Consider the following 24,684-nt stretch of genomic DNA (forward strand, 5'->3'; position numbering starts at 1 on the left):
ATTTCCATTTCGCGTTCGGAAATGTCAATGTTTGCTAAACCAGTCGGCACCGAATGTTGTTACAAATCGGTCGATACACGCCGAACTCATTAAAACTTACAATCAGACCTTAGAAGTAACCATTTCACGTATCTAGATACACAACATATTGGTACTTCGAACCGAATGCGTGAGAAGAAGGTTCATATGTCACAAAGATCTGAATCCAAAAATCAAAGGATACTAAAAATAAAAAAAACATCTTAGAAACTTTTATTCAAGAAGGACATAAAAGGACAAATTTTCACGGAAGGTATAAAAGGTCATTTCGGAAATTTAAAATTTTTGTTTGAAAGCCATCTCCGAATTATTTTGAAAAGGACGAATGAGAATAATTTGCTATGGGAGCGCAAAAACGGCCATTTCAAAGAAGGAGAAAAGTAGAACAAAAGATGACAATCCTTCTTAAATGAGGACAAACATAATTCATAATCAATCGATGTCACTTTGTAGCTTGGGCTGGTTTTTAATAATACGGCATTTTTATAAATAAAAATTTGACTCTGTTGGGTACTCGAACCCATGACTTCTGGGTTACCGAAATAGACTTTATGAACTGTAGCGCTTGCGGTTTTTGAGGGCTATTTAATTAAACGACCTTTGTGTCAACCATTTTTTTTATCTAGTTAATATTTTTATAAAAAATGTAAATTACATTACATAAATTACATTACATTACGCGCCACTCGCCTTTCCGATTCCCACTGAGCGAAACAGGCGCGAAGGAAGGTGAACCGTCAGTTTGTCGAGAATGCTGTATTTGAACAAAAAACGAAAACGAAGCGAAGTCAACGCTGATGGAGTCTGTATGATCCCATCAGAGTTGGGATCCCATAAAAATAAATGATTTGTACACGATTCGACGAGGCGGATTATATATAAATACTCCTGATTCATTTCCTTGAGCGTATTATGAAAATGTATTGACACATTCACACTACGCGCAGCAGGGGCAGCGAGTATCTTTGATCGCGCTTAAAAACCTACTAGAGGGTGGCTCGCCGTGAAACTGACTCGCTCCATAAGTTTTGGGGTGGAGGCTACGTCTACGCTATGCGAAATAGTCGCACGCAGTGTAAATGCAACTTAAAATCTGTTTTGATTTATTTGGTACATAGGTAACAAAATTGTTATGGTTGATGAGCGAGACAAATTAGCAGTGCCTCGTACTCAAAAGTTGGTATTCAATAGTGGTAGAGCTGCGTTACCACTCGATGGTGTTTATTTTGAATCATTGGGTGGTCATTGTGGAAATACATAGATTTTAAATTATATGTTTACTTTCACTAGTTCTTAATAAATTATTAAAGACTTTTTCAAGATAATCAAGGTTGCAGGCAAACATAAATAATGCGAAATTCTCCACGAAAAGAAAAAGTTAACTTAACACATATTCAAATAATTAGAAACACTAGTAAAGAAATAAAGAGGTGCGTTATCTTATTCTCTTTATAAAAGAAAGTCATATTTTTAATTAATATACACAATACGTGATAAAACAACCAATATACAAAACAAAATACCATTTTTATGAAAAGCAAACATTAAGCTTCCATAGGCCTAACGTGAAATCTTATATTATATTTGCCTATGCAGAAAGAAAAGGGGGTGCAAATAAATATTTAATGAGATTTTATCATGAATTACATTTTAAATTATGGTCTTAATTATTATAAATGTATTTTGCCAAATAAAAATATTTTTTTATGATTTGTAGATAGTTATTGTAGCTAATGATTATAACTACGTCCTTGAAGATGAATAAAATTGATAATTCACATAAAAATTACATTAAATTAGATTTGCTTAAATATTTGTAGCATAATACTAAGACAGGCATACGAGTTGTATCGTATATGCTTCTTAAATTATTATTAGATTTTTGAAAAAAATCACGCAATCATTATGATAACGGCGTTAAAATTTTTGCGTATAGGCAACACTGACTGTCGCAGTGGTTGTCGTGTACGACTGTCAAGATGTCGTCGCCGGTTGAGCCGCTGTTTGAGTCCGTTCCGATTGACCAGACCGAGTGCGACGACGGAAGCGATGACCTCTTCCAATCGGCGCTCCAGGTAACGCATACGCGATCCATTTTCAGGTTATCCATCTCACCGTTTCGGTTCTTGAACATTCTTTGTTCCCGTCTCAACCCCCCTCGTTTCGACGATCCATTAAATCAATTCAGAAGCTAATTCTGACGCATTTCCATTGTTCAAAACCAGCATCAGGTGACACGACGTTCTTTCTGGTACGTATGACTCGTATGCATAATCTTATCAGTGTCCGGTTCAAATGTATGGATGTAATTGGATATTGAAAATGCTAATGGAACATTTCGTTAGATAGTAATCAACTTTGGGTCATATGTTTATGTTCGCTCATTTAAATATGATTCTTATTAATCATTATTTGTTTTGTTTCAATCTTGATTAATTATGAATTAAATATGATTGTAGGTCAAAATTACAACGTTTTAACAATCCACAATGAAATTTGTATGAAAATTGAATATATAAATGTAGATGTATAATGTTCAACATGAGTCTAGCAAAATTAGTTTATTTAACTTAGGCATGTTTTGTCAATGGTTGATTTAAATATTTCAGTTATTTTCATGACGTAACGTACAAGAATATGAAAACATTTTTCTTAATTCTTTCTTGTTTCGTCTTAAGCATAATCACAACTGTCTTAATCAAAAATTGGATTTTAGCCAATTTAAAGAATTGAATTGTTCAATATAATCTTAAAAAATTTAGGTTTGTCATGATTATTTTATCTGTCAAAATTTCGTATTTACGTTAAAGAGTCGATAAAGCTGGTTGCTAAAATAATTTGAGTTCATAGAAACAATATGTAAAAAATTAAATGCTTAGAATATTCAAAAACGAAAATAAATATGACAAGATGTTGTATTTTTTTTATTATGTTCAGCGAAACGTACAGATTTGTGTACACATTATTTGTTGTGGCGACTGGCTGAATATGTTTGCACTCATTAGCAGGCATAAATTAACATTACAGAAACGAGTGCCGACTACTTAAACCTAAAATATATAATGGGAGAGTTTACGTCTTCTTCCTTCTTCTTCTAATAGCATCTCTCGCGAACCACCTTATTTTCTCCAATATTGTTTTTCTAAAACATCATATCGAGAGATTTCTGCAGTTCCTTCAGTGTCACAATGTCATCTAGTTCTTTCAGTGTCATAATATTATCAATTACATCATAGTATCTGACTATCAATTATGTTATAATATCTGATTACCTACTGTGTTAGTTTGCCTGTCAAAATTGTTTCAATAAACTACATTATTTTTACAATAATAATATAAATATTTTAACAGTAACAGTGAAGCGACAAACTCATTTTGCTGTCTACATTCATTCATTAGTTCTATGTTCGTTAAAATTGATGATAATTGATGAAAGCGTCATAGTTGCCACAGCTGAAATTGAGTTAAATAAAAATACTGTACCACTCTCAATATGATAGCAAGTTCCTTGATTATTGGAATCAACTCTAATATGACGCTTTTAAAAGTAAATAATATGCTTTAGAGCAGGGTTTCCCAACTTTAGAGTATGTAAGTCATAATATTGTTATAATAAAATATTGGGGTTAAGATAAATAATAAATTTCAATATAAATTTAAATTATTTCAGTGATTATCTTGATAATATCATAAGAAATAAAAAAATAACTTCTTGAAACAGTCAGAAAAGCTAAAAACAATATCAATTCAATTGCAATATTCTCTGCCGATGCGGAATGAAGATTTTCGCTCATGAGTATTATTTGCTCAAAAAAAGGGTAACTAAGTATTAGACACATATCGGACCGTATGACCGTTAATTTGATAGGTTTGCGGCTGTCTTCATCGGACCTAGACCAAATGTTCAATCGTGGCTCCGGAGTCAACATCATTCAGCTAATGATAAACGTGTGACACCTGCCACGGTGAAAGTATTAAATGAAAATCAAAATGTTTTCTGGAATTAATATACGGAATATAAATACATTTATTTGTAATTGATTTGATTTTTATTTTTTATTTATAATAATTAAAATGTTATCAAAAAAAATAGAGGGGGAGGTGTGCTAGCGAGCCGGATAATAAAACTTTATTAGCACACTACTGATTATAGTGTGAATGTGTGTATGTATGAAGATAAATTTAAAACATATTAATATGATGATTATATTGAACCTTGAGGGTCAAAGTAATAATTGGAAACAATATCACCCTTTCTAAAAAAAATCTGTAGGTAATAAAAATAACGTTTTATTATTTTGATTGGTATTTGTATTGGCTACTCATTATGTTTATTAATATTTAGCTATAAATAGTTGATATAAAAATTTAGAGCCAGTATATTAGCTTTAATAAAATCGTCCAAAATACACAACCTACATATATATCGTTTTTTAAAAAATCTATTTATTATAAAAATTTAAACATTTTAAATGTAAAATGAGTTTTTATGTTGGGTTATAAAATTATTGTAAAAATGAAATGAATCTACAATGGCGTTTTATTTATTCTAACATGTGCCGTCACTCATCCATTGTTTTTATGTTTGTTTATTACTCACTTTTATTTGAATGGATAAAAAAATTTCAAGTATCTTATTATTTATTTATATTTATGAATGTGAATGTTTATAAAAATATAAAATACTTGTTTTAAATTGAAAATTTTTATTTTTTATATTTTTCTTCTCTATGTTTCTCGGTTATAATTATTTTTTATTGCTGTATCATTACTTGATAAAAATAGGATAAGTCTGCAATATTAAAGTTGAAATAGAAAAAAATATCCCCGTGTCTATTATTATTAAAGTTTCAAAAATTAAAATAATGCCTAAAAACGATTATTTCCAGCATACCTATTGAAAATTCACCGAAGGTAACAACACTATAATTGAACAAATGTTCTTCATTACACGTATTATCTCCAACAAATACAGTCATATATAAAAGTAGAACTCAATATTTTAGCGTCACTGTATTCATTCTTACGATTGGCCATGTTTCAAAAACTACAGAATAAAATATATTTGCTCAAAACTCACAAGGTGGGAATCACAATATAACAAATTCCACATAATAGAAAAAGTATAAACTTGCAAAATGCCAATATAATGAATGGGTTAAACTACCGAATATTTAAAATTTGAAGTAAAAAATGTTTTGCTATAATAAATATTTTTACACAGACTATTCTACAGAAGAATGGGTTAACAGTTATTTTTTTAAAAAGGATATTTGTTATTGCAAATTTAAATCCTGGTTTTAATTCATATCAGTTTCCCAATTATACAATTTTCAACAAAATAATTTATCTGTACATTTTTAAGTTTTTAATTTTTACGTCAGCAATATTAATAATAAAGATAAAACATTTGTTTACACAAAGTATTTCCGTCAACTTTTACACTATAAACTAATGTCATAACTATTTTTAACTTATATTGTACATTTACATGAATAAAATTTGATATGTTAAAAATAAAGATAACAGCTTGTAGATGTATATGATTAGTACCGTAGTTTAATGAGGAATGCAAATATATTGAAAATAAAGAGTTTTAGTTAATTAATTTAAAGTCGCTTTAAGTATAAATTATTCTGATACTTATCACTACAAAAACTTTATATGTATAAAAAATTATATGTTGTACATAAAAATAATATGATTTCTTATAAATAGTTAATAAATGATGATTTTATTTATAGGATGTCAACCAACCGTTGGAGGACACAAATGGCTACAATCACATTGAAGGATTCACATCCATGTCCATATCGCCCGAGATTAGATCTGACGATCTAGTCAACGTCCCCATTAAAAATTCAAGCATAATAAACAGTACCATAATGGAGGAGGTAATTGCGCAATTATAATTTACTTTAATTAAATCCGTTCACTGACGAATGCATGTTTTCAGGTCACGACTGAAAGGGGAAACAACATTTTAATTTCCGTCACCGAGCCGCAAAAACTAGGCGAAGGCATGAGTTCTTACGTGGCATACAAGATCCTGACCAAGACAAACATGGCCATCTTTCCGAAGCAAAACTTCACCGTGATGAGGAGATTTAGCGATTTTCTAGGTCTGCATGACAAGCTCACTGAGAAATACTTGAAAAACGGAAGAATCATACCGCCGGCGCCTGAAAAAAGTGTTATAGGTAACATGGATATAATACATTATATAATATAATATTTATATGCTAATCTTTGTCGTATTTTTTTTAAAGGAATGACCAAGATTAAAATGTCGAATCAGTCGGATCCTGGAGCAAGTACTCCTGGCGGTGCCGGTAGCTCTGACTTTGTAGAAAGACGACGTGCCTCACTAGAACGGTACCTCAATCGTACTGCTCAACATCCTGTATTATGCATAGATCCTGATTTTAGACGATTCATAGAAGCTGGTAATTATGATGATTTTTTTTATTATCTAACTAGTATCGTACCTATATAAAATATAAGTTGTTTCTGATACATAATAACATTTAAAAAATATTAATTTAATGCTACATATTTATGAAGGGCTGAAAATATTGTGTTTATCAGACAATATAAAGTAATATTATTTTTACTTATTAATTAGCCAAGCTCAAAACATTAAATATATTATAAATACTATTCTATTTACAATTAACTTCATGTGCTTCACACAGATCTGGTTGTTTATAATATTAAATTATAATAATTTGCCTTATTCTTCATCTTTGTTAGAAGTATAGTTGCCACATTATTGCATTTGCTTCTTCATCTTGTTCTTCCAATATTCCAACTGATTTTATATTATATGTATTTATAATATAAATAACTAAAGGCTGTTTGTTCTTGATCAGACTTCAAATGCATCTATTATAGGAAGCCAAAAATGTGATAGATATTTAATTTATCACTTTTCCTATTTCTTTACCTTAAACTCTTATCCATTAGAACACAAACCTCTGATTTTTGGATGAACTCTAGATCCTGTTCATATTTTTTATTTTATTTTTTGAATGATATTTTATTGATATGATTAAATTATCATTCCGCTTATTTTTAACTGTTTATCTTTGAACTGAAATTTAATGATTGCCAGATTAGTTATCTTTACTGTTTTAGGTATTCAGAGAATTCTTTGCATCACATTTCAAAGATGATCGATTCTTGTCAATCCTTTGTTTATGTGTAGTTGATTTTATACCTCCATATCCATATCTTCTCTGTGTACTTAGGCGATCCTCATTTATATTCTACATCCATCATTCGTAATCTTATTGTATTTATATATCTAAATTCTTTCAGAAATCGAATTACCTAAATCAACCAATACTTCTGCATTAAGCGGTGCCGGAGTGAAGAGACTAATCAACAAAGTAGGCGAAACCGTTAATAAAATCACTTACAAAATGGACGAAACTGATTCCGTACGTATTATTATTATGTTTATGTATAAAATATCACAAAATTTAATTGAAGACATATTAGATTTTCCTCGTTTGAGTCATAAAATAAATTGAAGCATATTCGGTACTTGGTGGAAGATCTATTATAAATAATTTACTCATGACCTAATGTTGTAACTCAATCTTATTTTTGTTTTCTGTAAAAGCGCCTTTCGTTTTTCCAACAAGAACAGAAGGACGGCAAGGTAAGAATTACCATGCCATCGAAAATGTAGATGCTTCAAGTTTAAATTTGTCTTGGTAAAAGATCCATTGTGCATGAGTGACTGGTACTATTATTTTTTATTATGAAAATTTTGATTTTGGTTGGGGATTTTGCTTTACTTTTTTTTTAATTGGCCATTGTTATTTTAGAGGTTTTTGCACTCATATTCTAGTGCTACTTGCTCATAAAGAGGCAACTGTAAGAACGTATTTTTAAATCATTTTTAATTTAAGACACGCTCGCTCGCTCTTGTCTACACGTGACTGATATAATTTAGTTGATTAACATGATGTAGTGCAATATTTTCAATTTTAATAATTACTCAGCACCCCGATGTACTAATATTTTTAAAATGTAAAAATATCTAAATTATTTGTTTATTTAATGTAACATTGCTTTTTTAGTTATTTAGTATGTGTAACTGTTATACACATATTTGTCTCGTCTTATTTGTATTATATTTTTATTTAATAAATATCTTTAAGAATAAGTAACTATTGAAGAAAACAAATATTTAACTTGTGATAAAAGTAATATGCAACCTCTCTTTTATTTCTAAAAGGTGATTTTTTATTTAATATTCAATCTTAATATAGATACTACTAAATTAATACGATTTCTAATATTCGTCATTCTTAAAAAAGTGCACTAATTTTGTCTTTATCAAAGAATGCATTAGCAATAAAAAAAATTGTACCTTTAGGAAAAAAACGCCAAGTTTTTGATGAAAAAGCTCCGTCTTCCTATCAAAGCAAATTAGTAAAAAATTATAATTTCTTCCTTATTTTATCTCGCTTGCATCATTTTTACACTCAGGGTGCTCCCTACCAACTGTGGCACAACCCTCCCATAAATTAAGTGATGTATGACTTTAAATCACCTCAAATGGACCCGAATTCGAATGTGTGACTTTCAAATATCAGAATGTTCAGATCTGCATCATTACCACACTATTATTTGTCGTCATTTCATCTTTATCAACCTTATGTATTCAGTAATACTGGGATTCTTTTCTGATTGATGTGGAATAATTTTTTCCATCAAGTACCTTCAATTGTATTTAACCCTATTACATATACTTGAGCATGTGATATTGTTTTAATTTATAGAAATGAAAATATTTTTATTTTATTTATATTATAACATTTAATTTTAACAGTGGTTTGAAGAACGGTGCAGCATGGTTGAAGCTCTCGATTCAGCTTTGAGACATTTGCATGGTGCCGCGGAAGCATTGGCCGGTGGTCGACGTGAGCTAGGTTCACTGGTAGGATATGCTGCTCGTTCTGCTGCATCTCTATCTGGCGCAGAAGAACATCCAGCACTGGCACGTGCTCTTTCACATCTTGCTGAAGTGCAAGAAAAAGTCGAAAGTCTTCATAACGAACAGTCTAATACGGACTTCTATGTATTGTGCGAATTGTTGAAGGATTACATTGGTCTTCTAGGAGCCATCAAGGAAGTTTTCCATGAACGTGTTAAGGTAATTTAGTTTATATCTTCATAGTCGACCTTTTAAATATTTAATATACAATGATGTTATAGGTTTTCCAACATTGGCAGCATGCTCAATTACAATTAACTAAAAGGCGAGAAAACAAAGCAAAAGCTGGGCTCGTCGGACGCGTTGATCGTATGGAACAAGCTGACGCTGAAATAATCGAGGTTGATTTGATTATGATGGCTAAGATTATTTTAAGAATTTTTTTATGTATTAAATTTTTATGTTTCAGTGGGAAGCTAAAGTGGAGAGGGGTCAGCTAGAATTTAATAATATCTCAACTATGATCAAGAAAGAAATGGAACTTTTCGAAGTCGCTCGAGTGAAAGAATTCAAAGCTACTATTATACGATACTTAGAAGATCATATGGCACATCAAGCTCAAGTAAGATTAAATCATTTAATTATTAATTTGTATGTATTTAATATATTTTGTTGTATTTGCAGCTTATTAAATATTGGGAGGCGTTCATTCCAGAAGCTAAAGCAATCGCCTGAGGTTCAAACAAATCCTCATCTTATGGGGAAATGTGTAGTAGTAAATGGTAACAATGAAACAATATTTCAGATTATTATATACACAAAAATATTATATATTATAAAAAGTCCATTTAACAAAAATGTGATGGTACATTATATTAAAATTTAATGTTTTGTATATTGCAAAAATATTTATATTCTCACATTTAAAAAATATTTTCTTTAAAAAGAAACCTATATAATATTATTGATATAATATAAAATTCACTAGTTGATCGATGAGCATGAGAATTGAAAGTCTCACAAGAAACTTTATTTAGTTTAATTCATCTATAGAGCACATGATTATATACCATTTTCTTGTCATCATTTTCGGTTATTAATTATGGTGCTCAAATTTCCAATATTATTTGATAATCATACAAAAGTATAAAGAATATATATTTTTTTATTTATAGTCTTAAGAAAGTGTTTATTGCTCTAATTGGAGATTAATATAAAACTCACGTTATGGTTAGAGTAACAACAACAGAAAAATGCCTTAGAACTAATTTGTGAAAAAGTGCATATTATATCAAATTTAAAGTTATTTTTTCATTAAAATTTAACTAAATACGTATATTTGGAGAAATACATGTTTGCAAGTGCGTTCATTAATACAGGAAAAATGTATGTAGAATATTTAAGCCTTTAATTAAGCGTTTAGCGATTACTGACTGATTTCACCAAGACTTGATTTGATAATGCAAAAAAGAGTTTTATTTATATTTAAATTAATGTTGGTGCGTATAATTTAACTGTTATTTTTATTGTATTGTTACAATGTGCATTTATGGTACTTTACAATTAATTTAAAGTTAACGTTTGTAGCTTACAAAAGGTTCTATCATATTTTTAATAAATACAATTTAGCATTGTTTCATAATTGATATTAAATATCTAATTAAATGTTCGATGTGTAGCAACCCTGTAAAACTCAATAGAAGAGTTAAAGATGTTAATAGCAGAATGTTGCACCTTATACTATATTATGTTCCTTTTTTGCTAATAATATATATTGTTTATATGTAATCTATTACCTTTTCCAAATTCCTCATATGTGAAATAAATAATGTATTTCCTATGCTTTATTTTAACGTGTAAATATATACATATACTATTTTTTCTCTTTTAGCGTTTAATTACTAGTCCAAGCTCCCAAATAATTGTATTATCCTAAAATAATAATTCTAAAGTAATTTTTATCTTTCGGGTTGTGAGGTTGGCTAAAAGAGATGTAATTCAGCCTTTTATTTTCAGAACAACACATTATTTGGTTCACGTATATATACAGCCTTGGCCATAATAATGGGGCACCCCTTAAAATGGTGTGTAACTCTTTTTTTCAAATGCATAGTCTGAAATATTATAGCAGGTAGTTTTAACAGTAATTCTGAGAGTTATATAAAGGAATTTGTCGTTTTTAATTGTTTACTTGAGTTTTAAAAAGGGTTTGCAGGTCTATCTGGTATCTATATTCTTGAGAGGCGGCGCTTATTGTGCGCTTCGCTCTCAATCGGACTGGTTGTTTTTTTTTCTTGCTGTCTGAAATCAAAAAAAATTAATAAATAAGTGAGTTGCTGCTTAGTCTGTATTATATTATTATGTATTAAATAATAAGGTCGTGTCGGGTGTTTCTACGATCGTTCACGGCGGCTCGTATTCAAGTATATCCCTAGGATGCGGGTTTCCGAAGGGATCTTCAACGCTGCATAGGTTTGCGATGGTCTCGTTCGGTACGGAGGGTAGTGTTCGGTGAAATCTGACTGAGAGCTCTTTGACGAATTCCATGATCAGGCAGACGTCGGTATCCTTGCGGATGTCGGCGTTTCTGACGATGCAGGTCTAATTATTCAGTCTCGCTTAAGTGAACGTTATGTTCAGTTGCATGATTTTGGACTATTTGTCGTTAAATTTTTTCTTATTTAAGAATTTATTATGAATATTATATTACAATTTTAAAAATCCCCGCGAATTAAGTAAATTTTAAAAGCTGCTTATTATTAACTGAATATGTCGGAAATTAGTATACACATTAATTGTTCACGACACGCTGTCCAAAATTCTTTGAAACGGTTCAATGAATGTGGTTCTTACAAATCAAAGTCAAAAACCCAGGAATATCAAATATTGATTCGTGAGTCGCTTAAAAATTGTCGAAAAAAAAAAAAAAAACTTCAAAACTGGCTGCTGAAGTTTCCATTTACTCGCGGACGGTGAGAAGGCTCAACGATGTGGGATTCACAGGTTGTGAAGTCTGACACAAACCGTGGCTTTCAGAAATAAATAAAACTCGAAGATTAAAGTGGGCCCGAAAACACAGAGATTGGACATCTGAAGAGTGGGCGAGTCATTTGATCCGATGAATACAACTTTGAGGTAATTTTAAATTAATATTGTTTAATATAAAAAAATATTAAAAACTTATTTTATTCTAAAATTTCTAAAGCAATAATTTTTTTAAATAATCATACTTTTTTGGGTTTTTGGGATCCCTGGTGTAGTATACGTGCGTCGAAGAGTGGGAGAAAAATATTTAGCTGATTGAGTAGTACCCAAAGTCAAATATAGTGGCGGAAGCGGTATGATCATAAGTTGCACGACAACAGGGGTAGGAAGCTTATACACTTGCGGGGGTAGTGTGAATATGGATATTTATATTTCAATGTTGAAATCCATTTTAATGGATTCCTACAGGAAAACATGAATTTAGCAAGATAACGATCTGTCCCATACTTCGCTAAAAAGCAGGGGTTGATTTGCGTCATAGAGTTTGACGCATTTTGAATTGCCTGCACGGTCACCAAACTTAAATTCTATAGAGCATTTATAGTCAAAATTAAAAGGAAAGGTTGCATAATACAATTGAGCTGCGAGAAAATTGCCTCTGTCTGTCTGCTAGTAATTAGTTGACAGTATGCCAAAAAGGATTACAGCTATCATTTAGGAGGTGCCTTTTCTTTAATCGCAATGGACCTGATGGTGAAGGCCCTGTTTGTTGTAGGCAGTCCTGAAAACTCACTGCCCGACTATAGCTCGAATCCGTTGTTTGTTATCTAGCGGAAGGAAGGAGTGTCTCGGTCATCCTTTTCGTTTTTATTAGAAAGTAGTTTCGAGAAGTGGTTTTGTGTGCCATGGTTCAATCACAAACCTAGAGTTATTTTAATTATTAAATTATTGTTCTGTGGAGACCCAATAAATGGTTTTGTAATATAATTTATTATATATATCATTGGAAATTAATAAGCTGGCTTTAATAAAAAGCATTTATTTATATAACTAGTTCGTAAGAGGCCTTCATCTGTTAAGCATGGGAATGTATCGATTGGTACTTTAGGGTAAGGCAGCAATAGAAAAGTTATGTGATCCAGTTGCTTCAGTTCGGGGAAAGGGAGCGATGGAAATGTGCCATGTTCTGGGTATTCAGGGTGCTCTGGAAGTGGAAAGGGTTCAACATTTGGATACTTAATCTCTATTTCAGGCGGCTGCCAAACTGGTGCATTTGAAACAGCTTCCTTATGATCAACGTTGACAATGACTTGAACTAGAGATAAAAGAAAACCTAAGGCAAGCCCAATTAGACCGACAAATATGAGTAATATACACATGTTAAAAATATATTTTTACCTTTCATTAGCTCTTCACATAATGGAATGTCTTTTATTGGGAGATCTCTCGAATAAATACTATTTTTTATTATCTGTCTATCTTTATTATATTCCAAATTTATATTTGGTAATCATTACATAATCCCAAATGATTTATGATTTATTATATAGTATAAATTCCATAATAAAATATGGAATTTGAATTATCAATATTATTATTTTCATTCCATGTTTAGGTCTATGCATAATCGTTTTTTTATAAATCAATTATTGTTTTCTGTTGTTAATAATAATAATTTAGTTAGTGTAACACAAATTTATCTCTTTTTTTATAAAGCTATTTATATTTATTAATCTCTCACATAACAGAAGGCCTACAAAAATAGTAACATAAAAAGTAAAAAAGTATAATTTTGATATAATATATTTTGTAACTTTCCCTAATATATTAAAGCAACTTATAGACAAAAATGTACTAATAACCAAATATATTTAATGTGAGCAAAATTGAATGTTTCTTGTATTATAAACCTTTATCAATCAATCTATTTAGAGAATAAAACATTACACTTTCTTGAATGCAAAATAAAAAATTAAGGAGCTTGAATAATAATTTGAGTAGTAAAATGTATGTGTTTTAAACATGTAATAAAAAATGCTTTCGATGACATAATATTTCCTTGTAGAATGACTACTTATTTTGTATATAAATATTTATTACAAAAATAAGAATACAGATAAATACACATTTTAAAATAAAGTACATGTTACAAGTTTTATAAATATTTTCTAATTTTTAAGTATAAATTAAAAAATATAAAATATATTTATATAGCTGAAACAGTAGTAATAAAAAATAAAAATAAATATTTCAACAAAGTTAAATAGGAATAGGTTCTTTAAGCATGCCGAGCCCTTCCGAAAATGGTACATTGTTTGTTACAATATTATTATTGTTTTATTAAATCAAATTTCTTTTATGTTGGTTTCTAGTAAATATTCTAATATATTTTTTCTAAAACTTTTTATACGAACCGACACAATGATACTGTCTTTGTGATTTAATGACATTTTACAGTAAGATTTATAATAAAATAAAATAGAATACAACATTTTTGACTTCAAAATTGAAAATATATCTTGAATGTATAATACTACTAATAATACGAGTATAATAAGCATTTAGATCCATGTGTAATGTATTATATCTCAAAAGAGACAATAAATATTATATGAATGGTTTTAAACTTGGCTAAAATTATTTGCTAATTATTATTATTTTTGTTCATAGATGTCTAACTACCAGAAACAGTGCAATAGTTGTTACTTTTAAAACTTTAATAGGAAAAATTAATATAAATATAAGAAATTAAGATAATAAATGATATTATATTTGTTTTAACTACTGTTGTTCACATAGCAGTCTTTACCCATTGAAATTAAAATAATATATGCATCCATAAATCCTAGAGTTTAAGAAAGATGTGAGGATAGGTTTTACATCCCCGAGTTCCCCGCGATTGCTACTCCCAACTACTGAACCGAGGTCTCTCGTTCGCACTTTCTCGCGAGTTAAAGGCTAAGATTGTTAATATAATATATGTTAACGTGCTAATGTATTTTCTAGGAAATAAAATCGTGCCGTTGCCGTCACGATTTTATCGCCTTTGACTTTTTTTTTGTTTTTGTGCCGTCCTATTGAGCAAAATTTTATTTAAATATACTTTGACCAATACTCTCATATCAGAAGTTCGTAGTAATATCAGTAAGGATAACTATCATATTTTTAAAACATTTTAATATCGAAATGCGACATCTTTCTGTACTTCTTCTTCCGTTTATTTCCCCATAAGAGTTTGTATTTTAGACTTGACCTAATGATAGTTCTAAAACTATAATTAGTATGAGAACATTCATTAATTCAAGTTGAGTTTAGCTAATTTGTGTAGGTTTGGTTTGGGTTTGAACAGCAATGGGCGTTTCGCAACTATCAAATTAAGTTTCATAGACATTTTAGAGCAGTATATAATTTCACTAGCACCTAACAGTTGAATTATATTTTCGCTAGTAGAAATATATATCTACTGGTTGAAATGTATTTGGACTTCACTAGTGAAATATCTAACTTTACTGATAAATACACATTCACTGTAACATTTATACATCGTATGATAATTGTGTAAATTTATATATTACTATTTACTATAACTTTCTATATAATTATATTTTCACTGAAATGACATATTTAAAAAAATATTTTATATTATTATATTATAAGACACATACGGTGTTTTTTTTTGTTATCTGACCTGTGCATGGTTGATTTACCTGGCGCTGCAGAATTTTCCGGAAGCTATACAACATTTTCTTGTTATTACATCCACTTGTCCTGTTTTTAATGCAATTTGTAAAGTATAGTCGTTTATTGATGATGGATTTCATCAAAAGTAAATGTCATATATGACGTTAACTTTTAGCGGGTTCCTTATATTGTCAATTGACGTCGTAGGTGTTGTGGTATCCATTATACATATTAGAATGTACAATTACTCCCGTCAGGGGTCTGTTTTAAGTATGGCGAAGTTTTTATTCGGGTGTCTTTGTTATTCGAATGCTTTTAATTGCAAGTAGCCTTTTCATCAGTGTATTTTATTTTCAAGTATGTTTTTGATATTTACTTATCTTATATGTTTTATTATTTTCTTTGAAAGCCACATAATACTGTTAGAAATCTGATATAGTCAAATTATATACTTTAGCCATTAACTCTGGTTTGTGTATTCTTGATTATTAAGGCTTAATGTAACGTCTTTTTTATAAATTAGGATTTTATTTTTTAAATTTATGATTGTTTTATATTTGCATATTGGATTGAAATCTAATACAAATACATAGCGGTATATAAGCTCAAATTTTATTTACTTCCATAATAATATAATCTCAATGAATAAATCGAATGTAATTTAATAAATCAGTGGGTAATGGTGAGCTGGCTTCAGCAAGCTCTCCTGATTTCCATGACTTGGTTTTGTGAGGCCTCCTTCCGGGAAAACTGGGAATGTTCCAATCGGCACTTCTTCTGGCAAGATGTGAATTGGATGTTCTGGCTGTGGCAGCGCCGGGAATGTTCCACTTGGTATTTCTTCTGGCAAGATGTGAATTGGATGTTCTGGTTGTGGCAGCGCCGGGAATGTTCCGCTTGGTATTTCTTCTGGCAAGATGTGAATTGGATGTTCTGGTTGTGGCAGCGCCGGGAAAGTTCCGCTTGGTATTTCTTCTGGGAAGATATGAATTGGATGTTCTGGTTCTGGCAGCGCCGGGAAAGTTCCGCTTGGTATTTCTTCTGGGAAGATATGAATTGGATGTTCTGGCTCTGGCAAATGCTCTGGGAATACTGGGTGTTCTGGAAGTGGGAATGGTCCAGCCTCTATTTCGGGATGCGGAATTGGGGCATTTGGAGCAACTTCCTTTTGCTCAACATTAATAATGACTTGAACCAAAGGTGTAGGGAAACCTGAGGCAAGCGCGATCAGACAGACAAAGATGAAGAACTTCATTTTTATTCCTACAAAATATACATTTAAATTATATGCATTTAAGTTCTATTTGTATTATTAAAGCTTACCTTTCAGTGACTCTCCACAGAATAGAATGTCTTCAATCGAAAAATGTTCAGTATTTATACCGTTTGAAATAAGTTTGATGCTTCAGATTATCACTTATCGTGGAATGTATCCAAAATTATGACTTAATTACTCGCATTGTTAATTGATCAAAACGTAAACTTTATTTTTATTGAATAAAGTATATAGTTGGTATTAGATAACGTTTATTGGGTAGTAAATTTATTTTATTGCATATACTAAATATAGTAGTCTTTATATTCAACTTGTAATGATTTACGACAGTTGTATATTATATTATGACATATATTGCGGGACAAATATGGCAATTGGGCGCTAGTAAATTTTATTAAAGCAAAAAATACTAGTTTAACGTTATTTAAAAAAGTAAATAATTTAATGAAACTTATATGGAGTCATATTATATATATAAATCAAAAGTAAATACACATGATTATAATTTTTTTATATAAAGTATGTCATACCAATTTGATTCCTATTGAGGTAATTGGATTAAATGCTACATACTTTTATCATAGCATATGTTGACTGTGAATTGTTTCCATAAACGATTGAATGAAAAACTTGTACTAGAAAGATTTTTTGTACATTTAATCTAGTATTTGCTTCTCGAATTGCCTTTAAACTTATGTTTCTTAAATAACTTATAAATTATATTCACTCTGTGTGTATTGGTATTGTGAATTATTATTATTCCTTTTTTTTTTCAACTATTTTTCTGCTTATTTTTTTAATAATTATATAGCATATTTTTATATTGTATTTGTCTCTTAACGAGATACATATTTCATAATATAGATATATGTATTATATTAAAGTAAGTAGTTATAAATTGTCCTAAGCTTAATATTTAACATAATTAATTTTATCATTATATTTTGTAAAAGGTTTTTATATTTTTAATTGTTTTCTTATTAGAATAAATTTTAATATGCTTGTAGTAAGTATATTTATAATAATATTTCATTTATTAATTAGTAGTTATTGTGACACATATAATTATTAGAATTATTATTTTTTACTACATATTTAAAAATATAGACCAAAATCTAAAAATCATTCTTATAAGTTTATATAACTTTTATTTTTTGATATAACTTATAATATAAGTTAAATATAACTTTTCTTTCTTTTTCAGACCGTTTTGTCACATAATTAATCATTGCTTAATTATGACTTTTCAATTCCACTGGTTGTTATCTCGATTATAATCTATTTTAGTTTTGTGAAAAGTTAAATTATTTAATATCTCATAAAGTATTTTAGTTTTTTGTATTTTACATATTATGTGTTACTATTGACATCTGCTACACTGTATGTATATATTTAAAAATGTATTCTTTATAGTTATAATATTGTGGGTTTATTATTTACATATGAAGCGTCACAGCTAATATACCTTCATCCTAATATTAGTTACACTAAATTGTCCTTTTTAAACTTAGGTAATCAAATTCTAGTTTCCTTTTTTTTATTTTTACTATTTACCGTTTAAAAGTTTCTTACGAACTATATTTATTCTGAAAAATACTTCGTCAGGACCAACAAATTATTAGACTTGTTAAAAGTTCATTTGATTAATCGGGTTGATTGTGTATTTTTTTCTTGTTGGCGTAATAAAAACGACTGGGTATCTAAACGGAATTCTGGCATCAACCAATGATCTTTAAAATGCCCCTAGAATAGTATTCTACAGAATAAAAACATTAGCTATTTTTGAATCATCGTACTTAGATAATCTTATCTGTTTCGGTTCCAAATCATCGAGATTGGTCAGACTTTTAACCAACTGGCACTTCTTACGGTATCATAGAAAAAAATGTATTTATTTAAGGCAATTTTCTGGTGCACTTATGTTATTTTCTTTTTATGACATACAAATCTCTTTAATAAATGCTTAATTGCTTTCTCTTGAACGGGATAGTGCAGTCTGTAACGTCTCAGATTAGTAACTCTGAGGTTCCAGGTTCAATTCCTAGCAGCGGCACTCATTTTTATTTATAAAAACGCTATTATTAAAAGAATGGCCCCAGCTGTCATCTATTGATTATTTAAGTCTAGTGGTTAATACTTACTTGTAGGTATTAATTATGTCAGATTGACTTACTTAGTTCGTAAAGATTTATCCCATTGTAACGCATTGGGCTTATGCATGTCAGCTTACAACGGAAGATTTAAAAAACAAATTGCATATCTTAAATGTTTTATATTAGTAATTTGGCATATTAACTTCAATGATGATTTAATGTTTCGTAAAGCGATATGCGTAATTACTTTCTCTTTCTAAAATAAAATACACTTTAGCTGTTTTATTTTTAATACTCAGGCTTTGTGCAAAATTGTCTTATTGTTAGCATATTATGGACTGGCCTAATTGCTTTAGAAGATTTTAGAATATGTATCAATATACACTATAAGATGTTATATAAAAATAAAATATGAAATATAATATTTTATTTTATTTATTTGTAATAATATAATACGAAAATATCAGTGGAGCAATGCATTATTTAATAAATTAGTGGATATTGGTGAGCTGGTTTCAGTAAGCTCTCTTGATTTCCATGACTTGGTCTTGTGAGGTCCTCTTCTGGAAAAAGTGGGAATGTGCCAACTGGTACTTCTTCTGGAATGATATGAATCGGATGTTCTGGCTTTTCTGGATTGGGGAAAGGCAACAACGGGAAGTTACCATGCTCTGGTTGCTCTTCTGGGCTGGGGAATGGCAACAATGGGAATGTACCATGATCTGGATTTTCTGGGTGCTCTGGATTGGGGAAGGGCAACAATGGGAATGTACCATGACCTGGATTTTCTGGATGCTCTGGAAGAGGGAAGGGCCCGACCTCAGGATGCTCGACTTCAATATCAGGATATACTGGATGTTCTGGCATTGGGTACGTTCCGACTTCAGGTGGTGGTCGTGGAAGACTCTCAGATTCTTTTTGGGCGAAATTGACGATGACTTGCACGAGAGGAGCTGCTTCATGATGGACGTCATGATTCGGAGGCGGGATCGCTGAAGGTCTGGTGATGTCGTGCATATTGGGTCCTTCAGGTCTTTCGCCAAAGATCGGCCTTGTCATGGATCCATGTGATGCTTCAGGGTTTTGGCCATAAATCGGCCTTGTCATGGAATCGGTTGGAACATTAGGTCTCAACAATGGTTCATTGTCGAAACTGAGTCTTGGAAGACCACATGCGTAAGAAACTAAGCACAAAGCCACCAAAAACTTCATGATTATTTCTGTAAAATATATGTCAGTGTTATTATTGTATTTTTATAAATTAAGTTAAATTCTTATTACCTTCTTATAATGCAGTACAAGAGAGAATGAATTCTTTAATTCTTGGAACAGTTTATATATACATCGATATTATCTCTTTTGATTCTATTGCCCTTTATTGTGTTATGGTTATATTAAAAGAATATAAATATATCTGATAATCTTATTGTCTTATTTAAGGAATAAAATATATGTTTAAATTTATTTATATGATATATGATTATTGCTTGTAATAAATGTGTTATCATTTATAGATATGCCGAATTTATTGCTGTGTAATTATTGTTAATAACATTTTTTATTATGACAGTTTGTAAAATATGTCAGCCAATTGTCGAAAGAATATTTCACCCCTCCGGGGGTTCCTCAAGGGCCTAACATGGGCCCTATGTTCTTCGCGTTTTTTATTATTTCCATAAATACGGAATTTACAAACTAAATTTTTCTTCTGTATGTGTATGATTTCAAATTGTTTAAATGCATTCGATTTATTGCAGACTCATTCTCTTTACTCTATCGAGATGGGTTTTCGTCAACCGTCTGCTCTTTAGTGTCGGTAAGTGTCATACTGTGGCATATTCTCAATCCCGTTCGCCGTCAGATTTATCCTACGATCTCGGTGGAAAAATTTTGGCTGGTCCGGTTCATATCATTCGATTTTAATATTTTATAATTCTTGTCTTTCTTACTATAATATGTATTATGTTTTTGGTGAACTTTATAATTCAATAATTTAATCTTACTTGTATTAAATTGTTTTGTGTATTTTAGTAATACTATTTATTCTTTTATTAATATTGGCTAAGGATGACATCGCGATACTCGACTTAAACGGTTAGAATTAAAAAAAGGGATAACATTATCGTGCTGCCAGCTGACAGGGGAAATGCAACGGTGATATAAAACAGATGCGACTACGAAGATAAGATGAGGATCATCTCTTAATCGCGATGGCATCCGTAGCCAATATTGATAAAAAATATATAACTCGCGATAAAAATTTAAAATATAATATTATATATTCTGTACAACACCGTACTCTGTTATGTAATGAAGGTTTTAATTTAATTTAAATAAATAAAAAGGATAAATATTTTTTTGCTTTAGGGTTTCTATTTTCCTGTTTTATTCTTACCATAGGTTGATGCATAAGTAACGTCGTATTTTTACATTGACTATCATATATTTTTTTAACCAACTGTTTTAATATCTGTGCTTAATGTTGTATTTGTATTATATAAAGGAGGGTATCTTCTAACATTTTCTTAGTCTATCGTCAGCTGTTGAGTTATACAGAGCCCTTGTGATTTTTTTAAAATGTCAGAGCAAAGAGTCCATATTCGACATTGTTTACTTTTTGAATTCGATAAAGACCATAATGCAATATTGGAAACGAAAAACACATGTGATGTGTACGGCAGAAGTGTTATCGATGTTCGAAATAGTCAACGATGGTTTGCTAAATTCAGATCTGGGTGATTCATCAACAGCTGATGAAAAAAAAGTGGGGCGCCCTTCAACCACCGATAATGATGTTCTGAATGCCATACTTGAAGCTGATCCCCGTCAAAATACCAGGAACATCGCAATGAAGATGGGTATCATTCAATCTACGGTGGTGAGGCATCTGCATCGAATTGGAATGGTTTCCAAGTATGACGTTTGGGTCCCGCACAACTGGACCGAGCTGCCACATGTGTTTCTTTATGTGCGAGACAAAAGTATGAACCGTTTTTGCATCGACTAGTGACTGGGAATGAAAAATGGGTTGTTTATAACAATCAAACTAGGAAGCGACACTGAGCCAAGTCAGGACAAGTCCCATTAACCACTCCAAAGGCAAAACATCATTAAAAAATAATGCTTTGTGTTTGGTGGGATATGAAGGGCATTATTTATTACGAGTTATTGCAACCTAACCAAACAATGAATGCTGATAGATATTGTGAACAGCTGCAAAAATTAAACTCGGCACTCGTAATAAAACGACCTGAACTTGGGATGTTTTAAAGCATCCACCTTATTCTCCTGACTCTTCACTTGTTTTTATCTCTACAAAATTATTTAAATGGAAAAAAATGTAATACAACAGATGAGGTAAAAACAGCACTAGATACGTTCTTTGCAGTTTTTATACTAATGGGATTAAAAAGTTGACAAATAGGTGGAAGACAGTCATTAGTAATAATGGAAATTATGTAATTGATTGATTTAATTACGTTTATGTGAAAATATTAACTTCTGTTTCCTTAAATCAGCCTTAAATGAGCATCAGTATTTATATCTTTAGTGGATGTTCTCTTGTAACTAATAAAAAAGTTATCTGTTCCATCGAAAATATTAGGAATAAATTTGTAATATAGGATAATAGGTAATTTTTTGCATCTCCCCGTTTGGAAATCGCTGATCTAAGCTATTAGATATTAATTTGAAAATATATTACATCACAGACAGGCAAAGATTAAACATAAATTCACATCTTACATTAAGTGCTTTTCTTATTTCTGACCTATTTTGTAAAAGTTATTTTTTACTAGAAAATTAAAAATTATTACAGTTTTTTCTCTGGGTCGTTGAATTGCAATCCTGAAATCCCAGTATTACAATTGTAGCTTGCGATTAGATTGCTATAAATGGTACAATTAGTTTAATCTAAATTACCAAATTGCTCTTGGGTCACTTGTTTAACACGCCTAACCATAAGCTGTAGATTAAATTAAAGAAAATTGAAAATTTATTAAGCCTCTTTGGAGCTTTCCCGCTGTATCCAATCTCTAAACTTTCTCGATTTTGTTTCATGTTAAATTGGAAAATTTGTAAGGAAATCCCTAAAAAGCCTTATCGTCACGGTTTTGTCCCCAATTAATCGTCGCACTGGAGTCCCGTCGGCCGATCAAAGCGTATTTGTTTTTCGAAATTTCAACAGGCTACCAAGTTTGTTGCGTGTTTTCCGACGGCCTATGGAGAGGTGAGCTGCAAAGGCAGCCGGTTGCCAACGAGCGGTTCGCGTGCCGCGAAAATTCGATACGATTATTACTCCAGCTCGTAGTGTATATAGCAATTTTATATTTTACACACATACATATACAATTTTGTGTATAGTTTATACTATTATGAATGTATCTTTTCATATCGTTAATAAAACATGTATTTTATCGAAGAGTGTTTATTGTGACGTCACATGCTCAGATAAAGCGATTTATTAAATTTTATTATGACAATTTTTTTATTGTCAAGATTATTAATTTCTTATTTATTTTTTTCATAAAAATACTTGACTGACAATTCCGCCTATTTATCACTGTATTCATACAAATAAAAATATACTGTGGGAGTTTTCAACCACCTGCACATTTAGTCACAATTTAAAGGTCACCATAACGACCACTCAAACAGCGAACAGAGAGATCTTTCACGTTTCGAAAGTTAGACCACACGTCATAACAATTGGAAATATTGCGTGGAACACCTAATAACATAATCCGAGGCGTTAACTATAGATTATTATGGCCGTAAAAATACTATCCTTTTTAAAGGTGATCTAAATTCAGTTTCTGAACTTTTTTTTAAATAAACACAAATTCAGGGATGTCTTCGGATTTTTTTTATGTATCAAACATATGTTGTATTTATTATATTTATAAAAAAATCTATCAATTAAATGGCCACCTCTGGAACCTTTGCAGCAGCCGATCCTTATTATGTAATTTTCGATGACTTTTCGTACATTTCAGACGGTATTTCGGCTATAACTTGCCGGATGTTGGTTTTTGTGTGCTCCAACGTTTCGGGTTTATCAGTGTAGACACGACTTTTAACGTAACCCTATAAAAAATATCTAACGGCGTTAAATCGTTTGATTTTTGAGGCCAGTTGACGTCACCAAAACGTGAAATAATACGACCTGGGAATTTTTCATGCAAAACATCCAATATTACACCCGATGTTTAGCAAGTTGCACCGTCTTGTTTGAATCACATGTCTTTCACGTCAATATCTTCGATTTTGTGTTAAAAATCAGTGATCATGCGCCTATAGCTCTCATCATTAACTGTTACAGTCCAATCTTCATCGTTTTCAAATAAGTGAGGCACAATGATGCCGCCTTGCCACAATTCATTTTTTAGCTAATATAGTTCATTGTTTATACACTTAAAATTTTTAATCTAAACAGATAAATTAAAAATACTGTAATAATATAATTTATTTTTTAATGCACAAAGGTGTTTCTTTATTCCATTTAGGAAACCCACTACATTTTTATTTTTGCGGATGGTCCTAGGAATATTATTAAACAAATTCACACCTCCGTACATAAATCCCTAACTCGTTTTCTTATACCTAACTATGTTTCTATTTCTAGTATTAAATCTATGAACTAATTTATTTCTTATTAAATA

At 30.6% G+C, this 24,684-nt stretch overlaps 3 protein-coding genes across 3 annotated transcripts; 1 reads left to right on the forward strand and 2 right to left on the reverse strand.

The window, feature by feature from the left end:
• The first annotated feature begins 1,980 nt into the window (after positions 1-1,980).
• Positions 1,981-10,874, forward strand: Snx1 (sorting nexin 1). The gene is made up of 9 exons (XM_088199230.1): positions 1,981-2,114; positions 5,784-5,933; positions 5,996-6,239; positions 6,309-6,485; positions 7,360-7,481; positions 8,885-9,208; positions 9,271-9,390; positions 9,459-9,611; positions 9,674-10,874. Exons 1-9 carry the CDS (start codon positions 2,019-2,021, stop codon positions 9,722-9,724), a joined length of 1,437 nt encoding a protein of 478 aa, XP_088055356.1. The 5' UTR covers positions 1,981-2,018; the 3' UTR covers positions 9,725-10,874.
• A 5,375-nt stretch (positions 10,875-16,249) lies between these two features.
• LOC148228699 (uncharacterized) lies at positions 16,250-17,401 on the reverse strand. The gene has a single exon (XM_088199731.1). The coding sequence runs from the start codon at positions 16,908-16,910 to the stop codon at positions 16,317-16,319; it is 594 nt and encodes a 197-aa protein (XP_088055857.1). The 5' UTR covers positions 16,911-17,401; the 3' UTR covers positions 16,250-16,316.
• A 1,700-nt stretch (positions 17,402-19,101) lies between these two features.
• LOC148228700 (uncharacterized) lies at positions 19,102-20,372 on the reverse strand. Its single transcript, XM_088199964.1, has 2 exons — positions 20,306-20,372; positions 19,102-20,244 (listed from the first exon to the last, which is right to left on the reverse strand). The coding sequence occupies exon 2, from the start codon at positions 20,234-20,236 to the stop codon at positions 19,508-19,510; it is 729 nt and encodes a 242-aa protein (XP_088056090.1). The 5' UTR covers positions 20,237-20,244; positions 20,306-20,372; the 3' UTR covers positions 19,102-19,507.
• Between the last annotated feature and the right edge of the window lie 4,312 nt (positions 20,373-24,684).

This window comes from Plectrocnemia conspersa, unplaced genomic scaffold (genome assembly GCF_051122295.1).
Source record: "Plectrocnemia conspersa isolate PC_06_02 unplaced genomic scaffold, ASM5112229v1 ptg000012l, whole genome shotgun sequence".
Lineage (NCBI taxonomy): Eukaryota > Metazoa > Arthropoda > Insecta > Trichoptera > Polycentropodidae > Plectrocnemia > Plectrocnemia conspersa.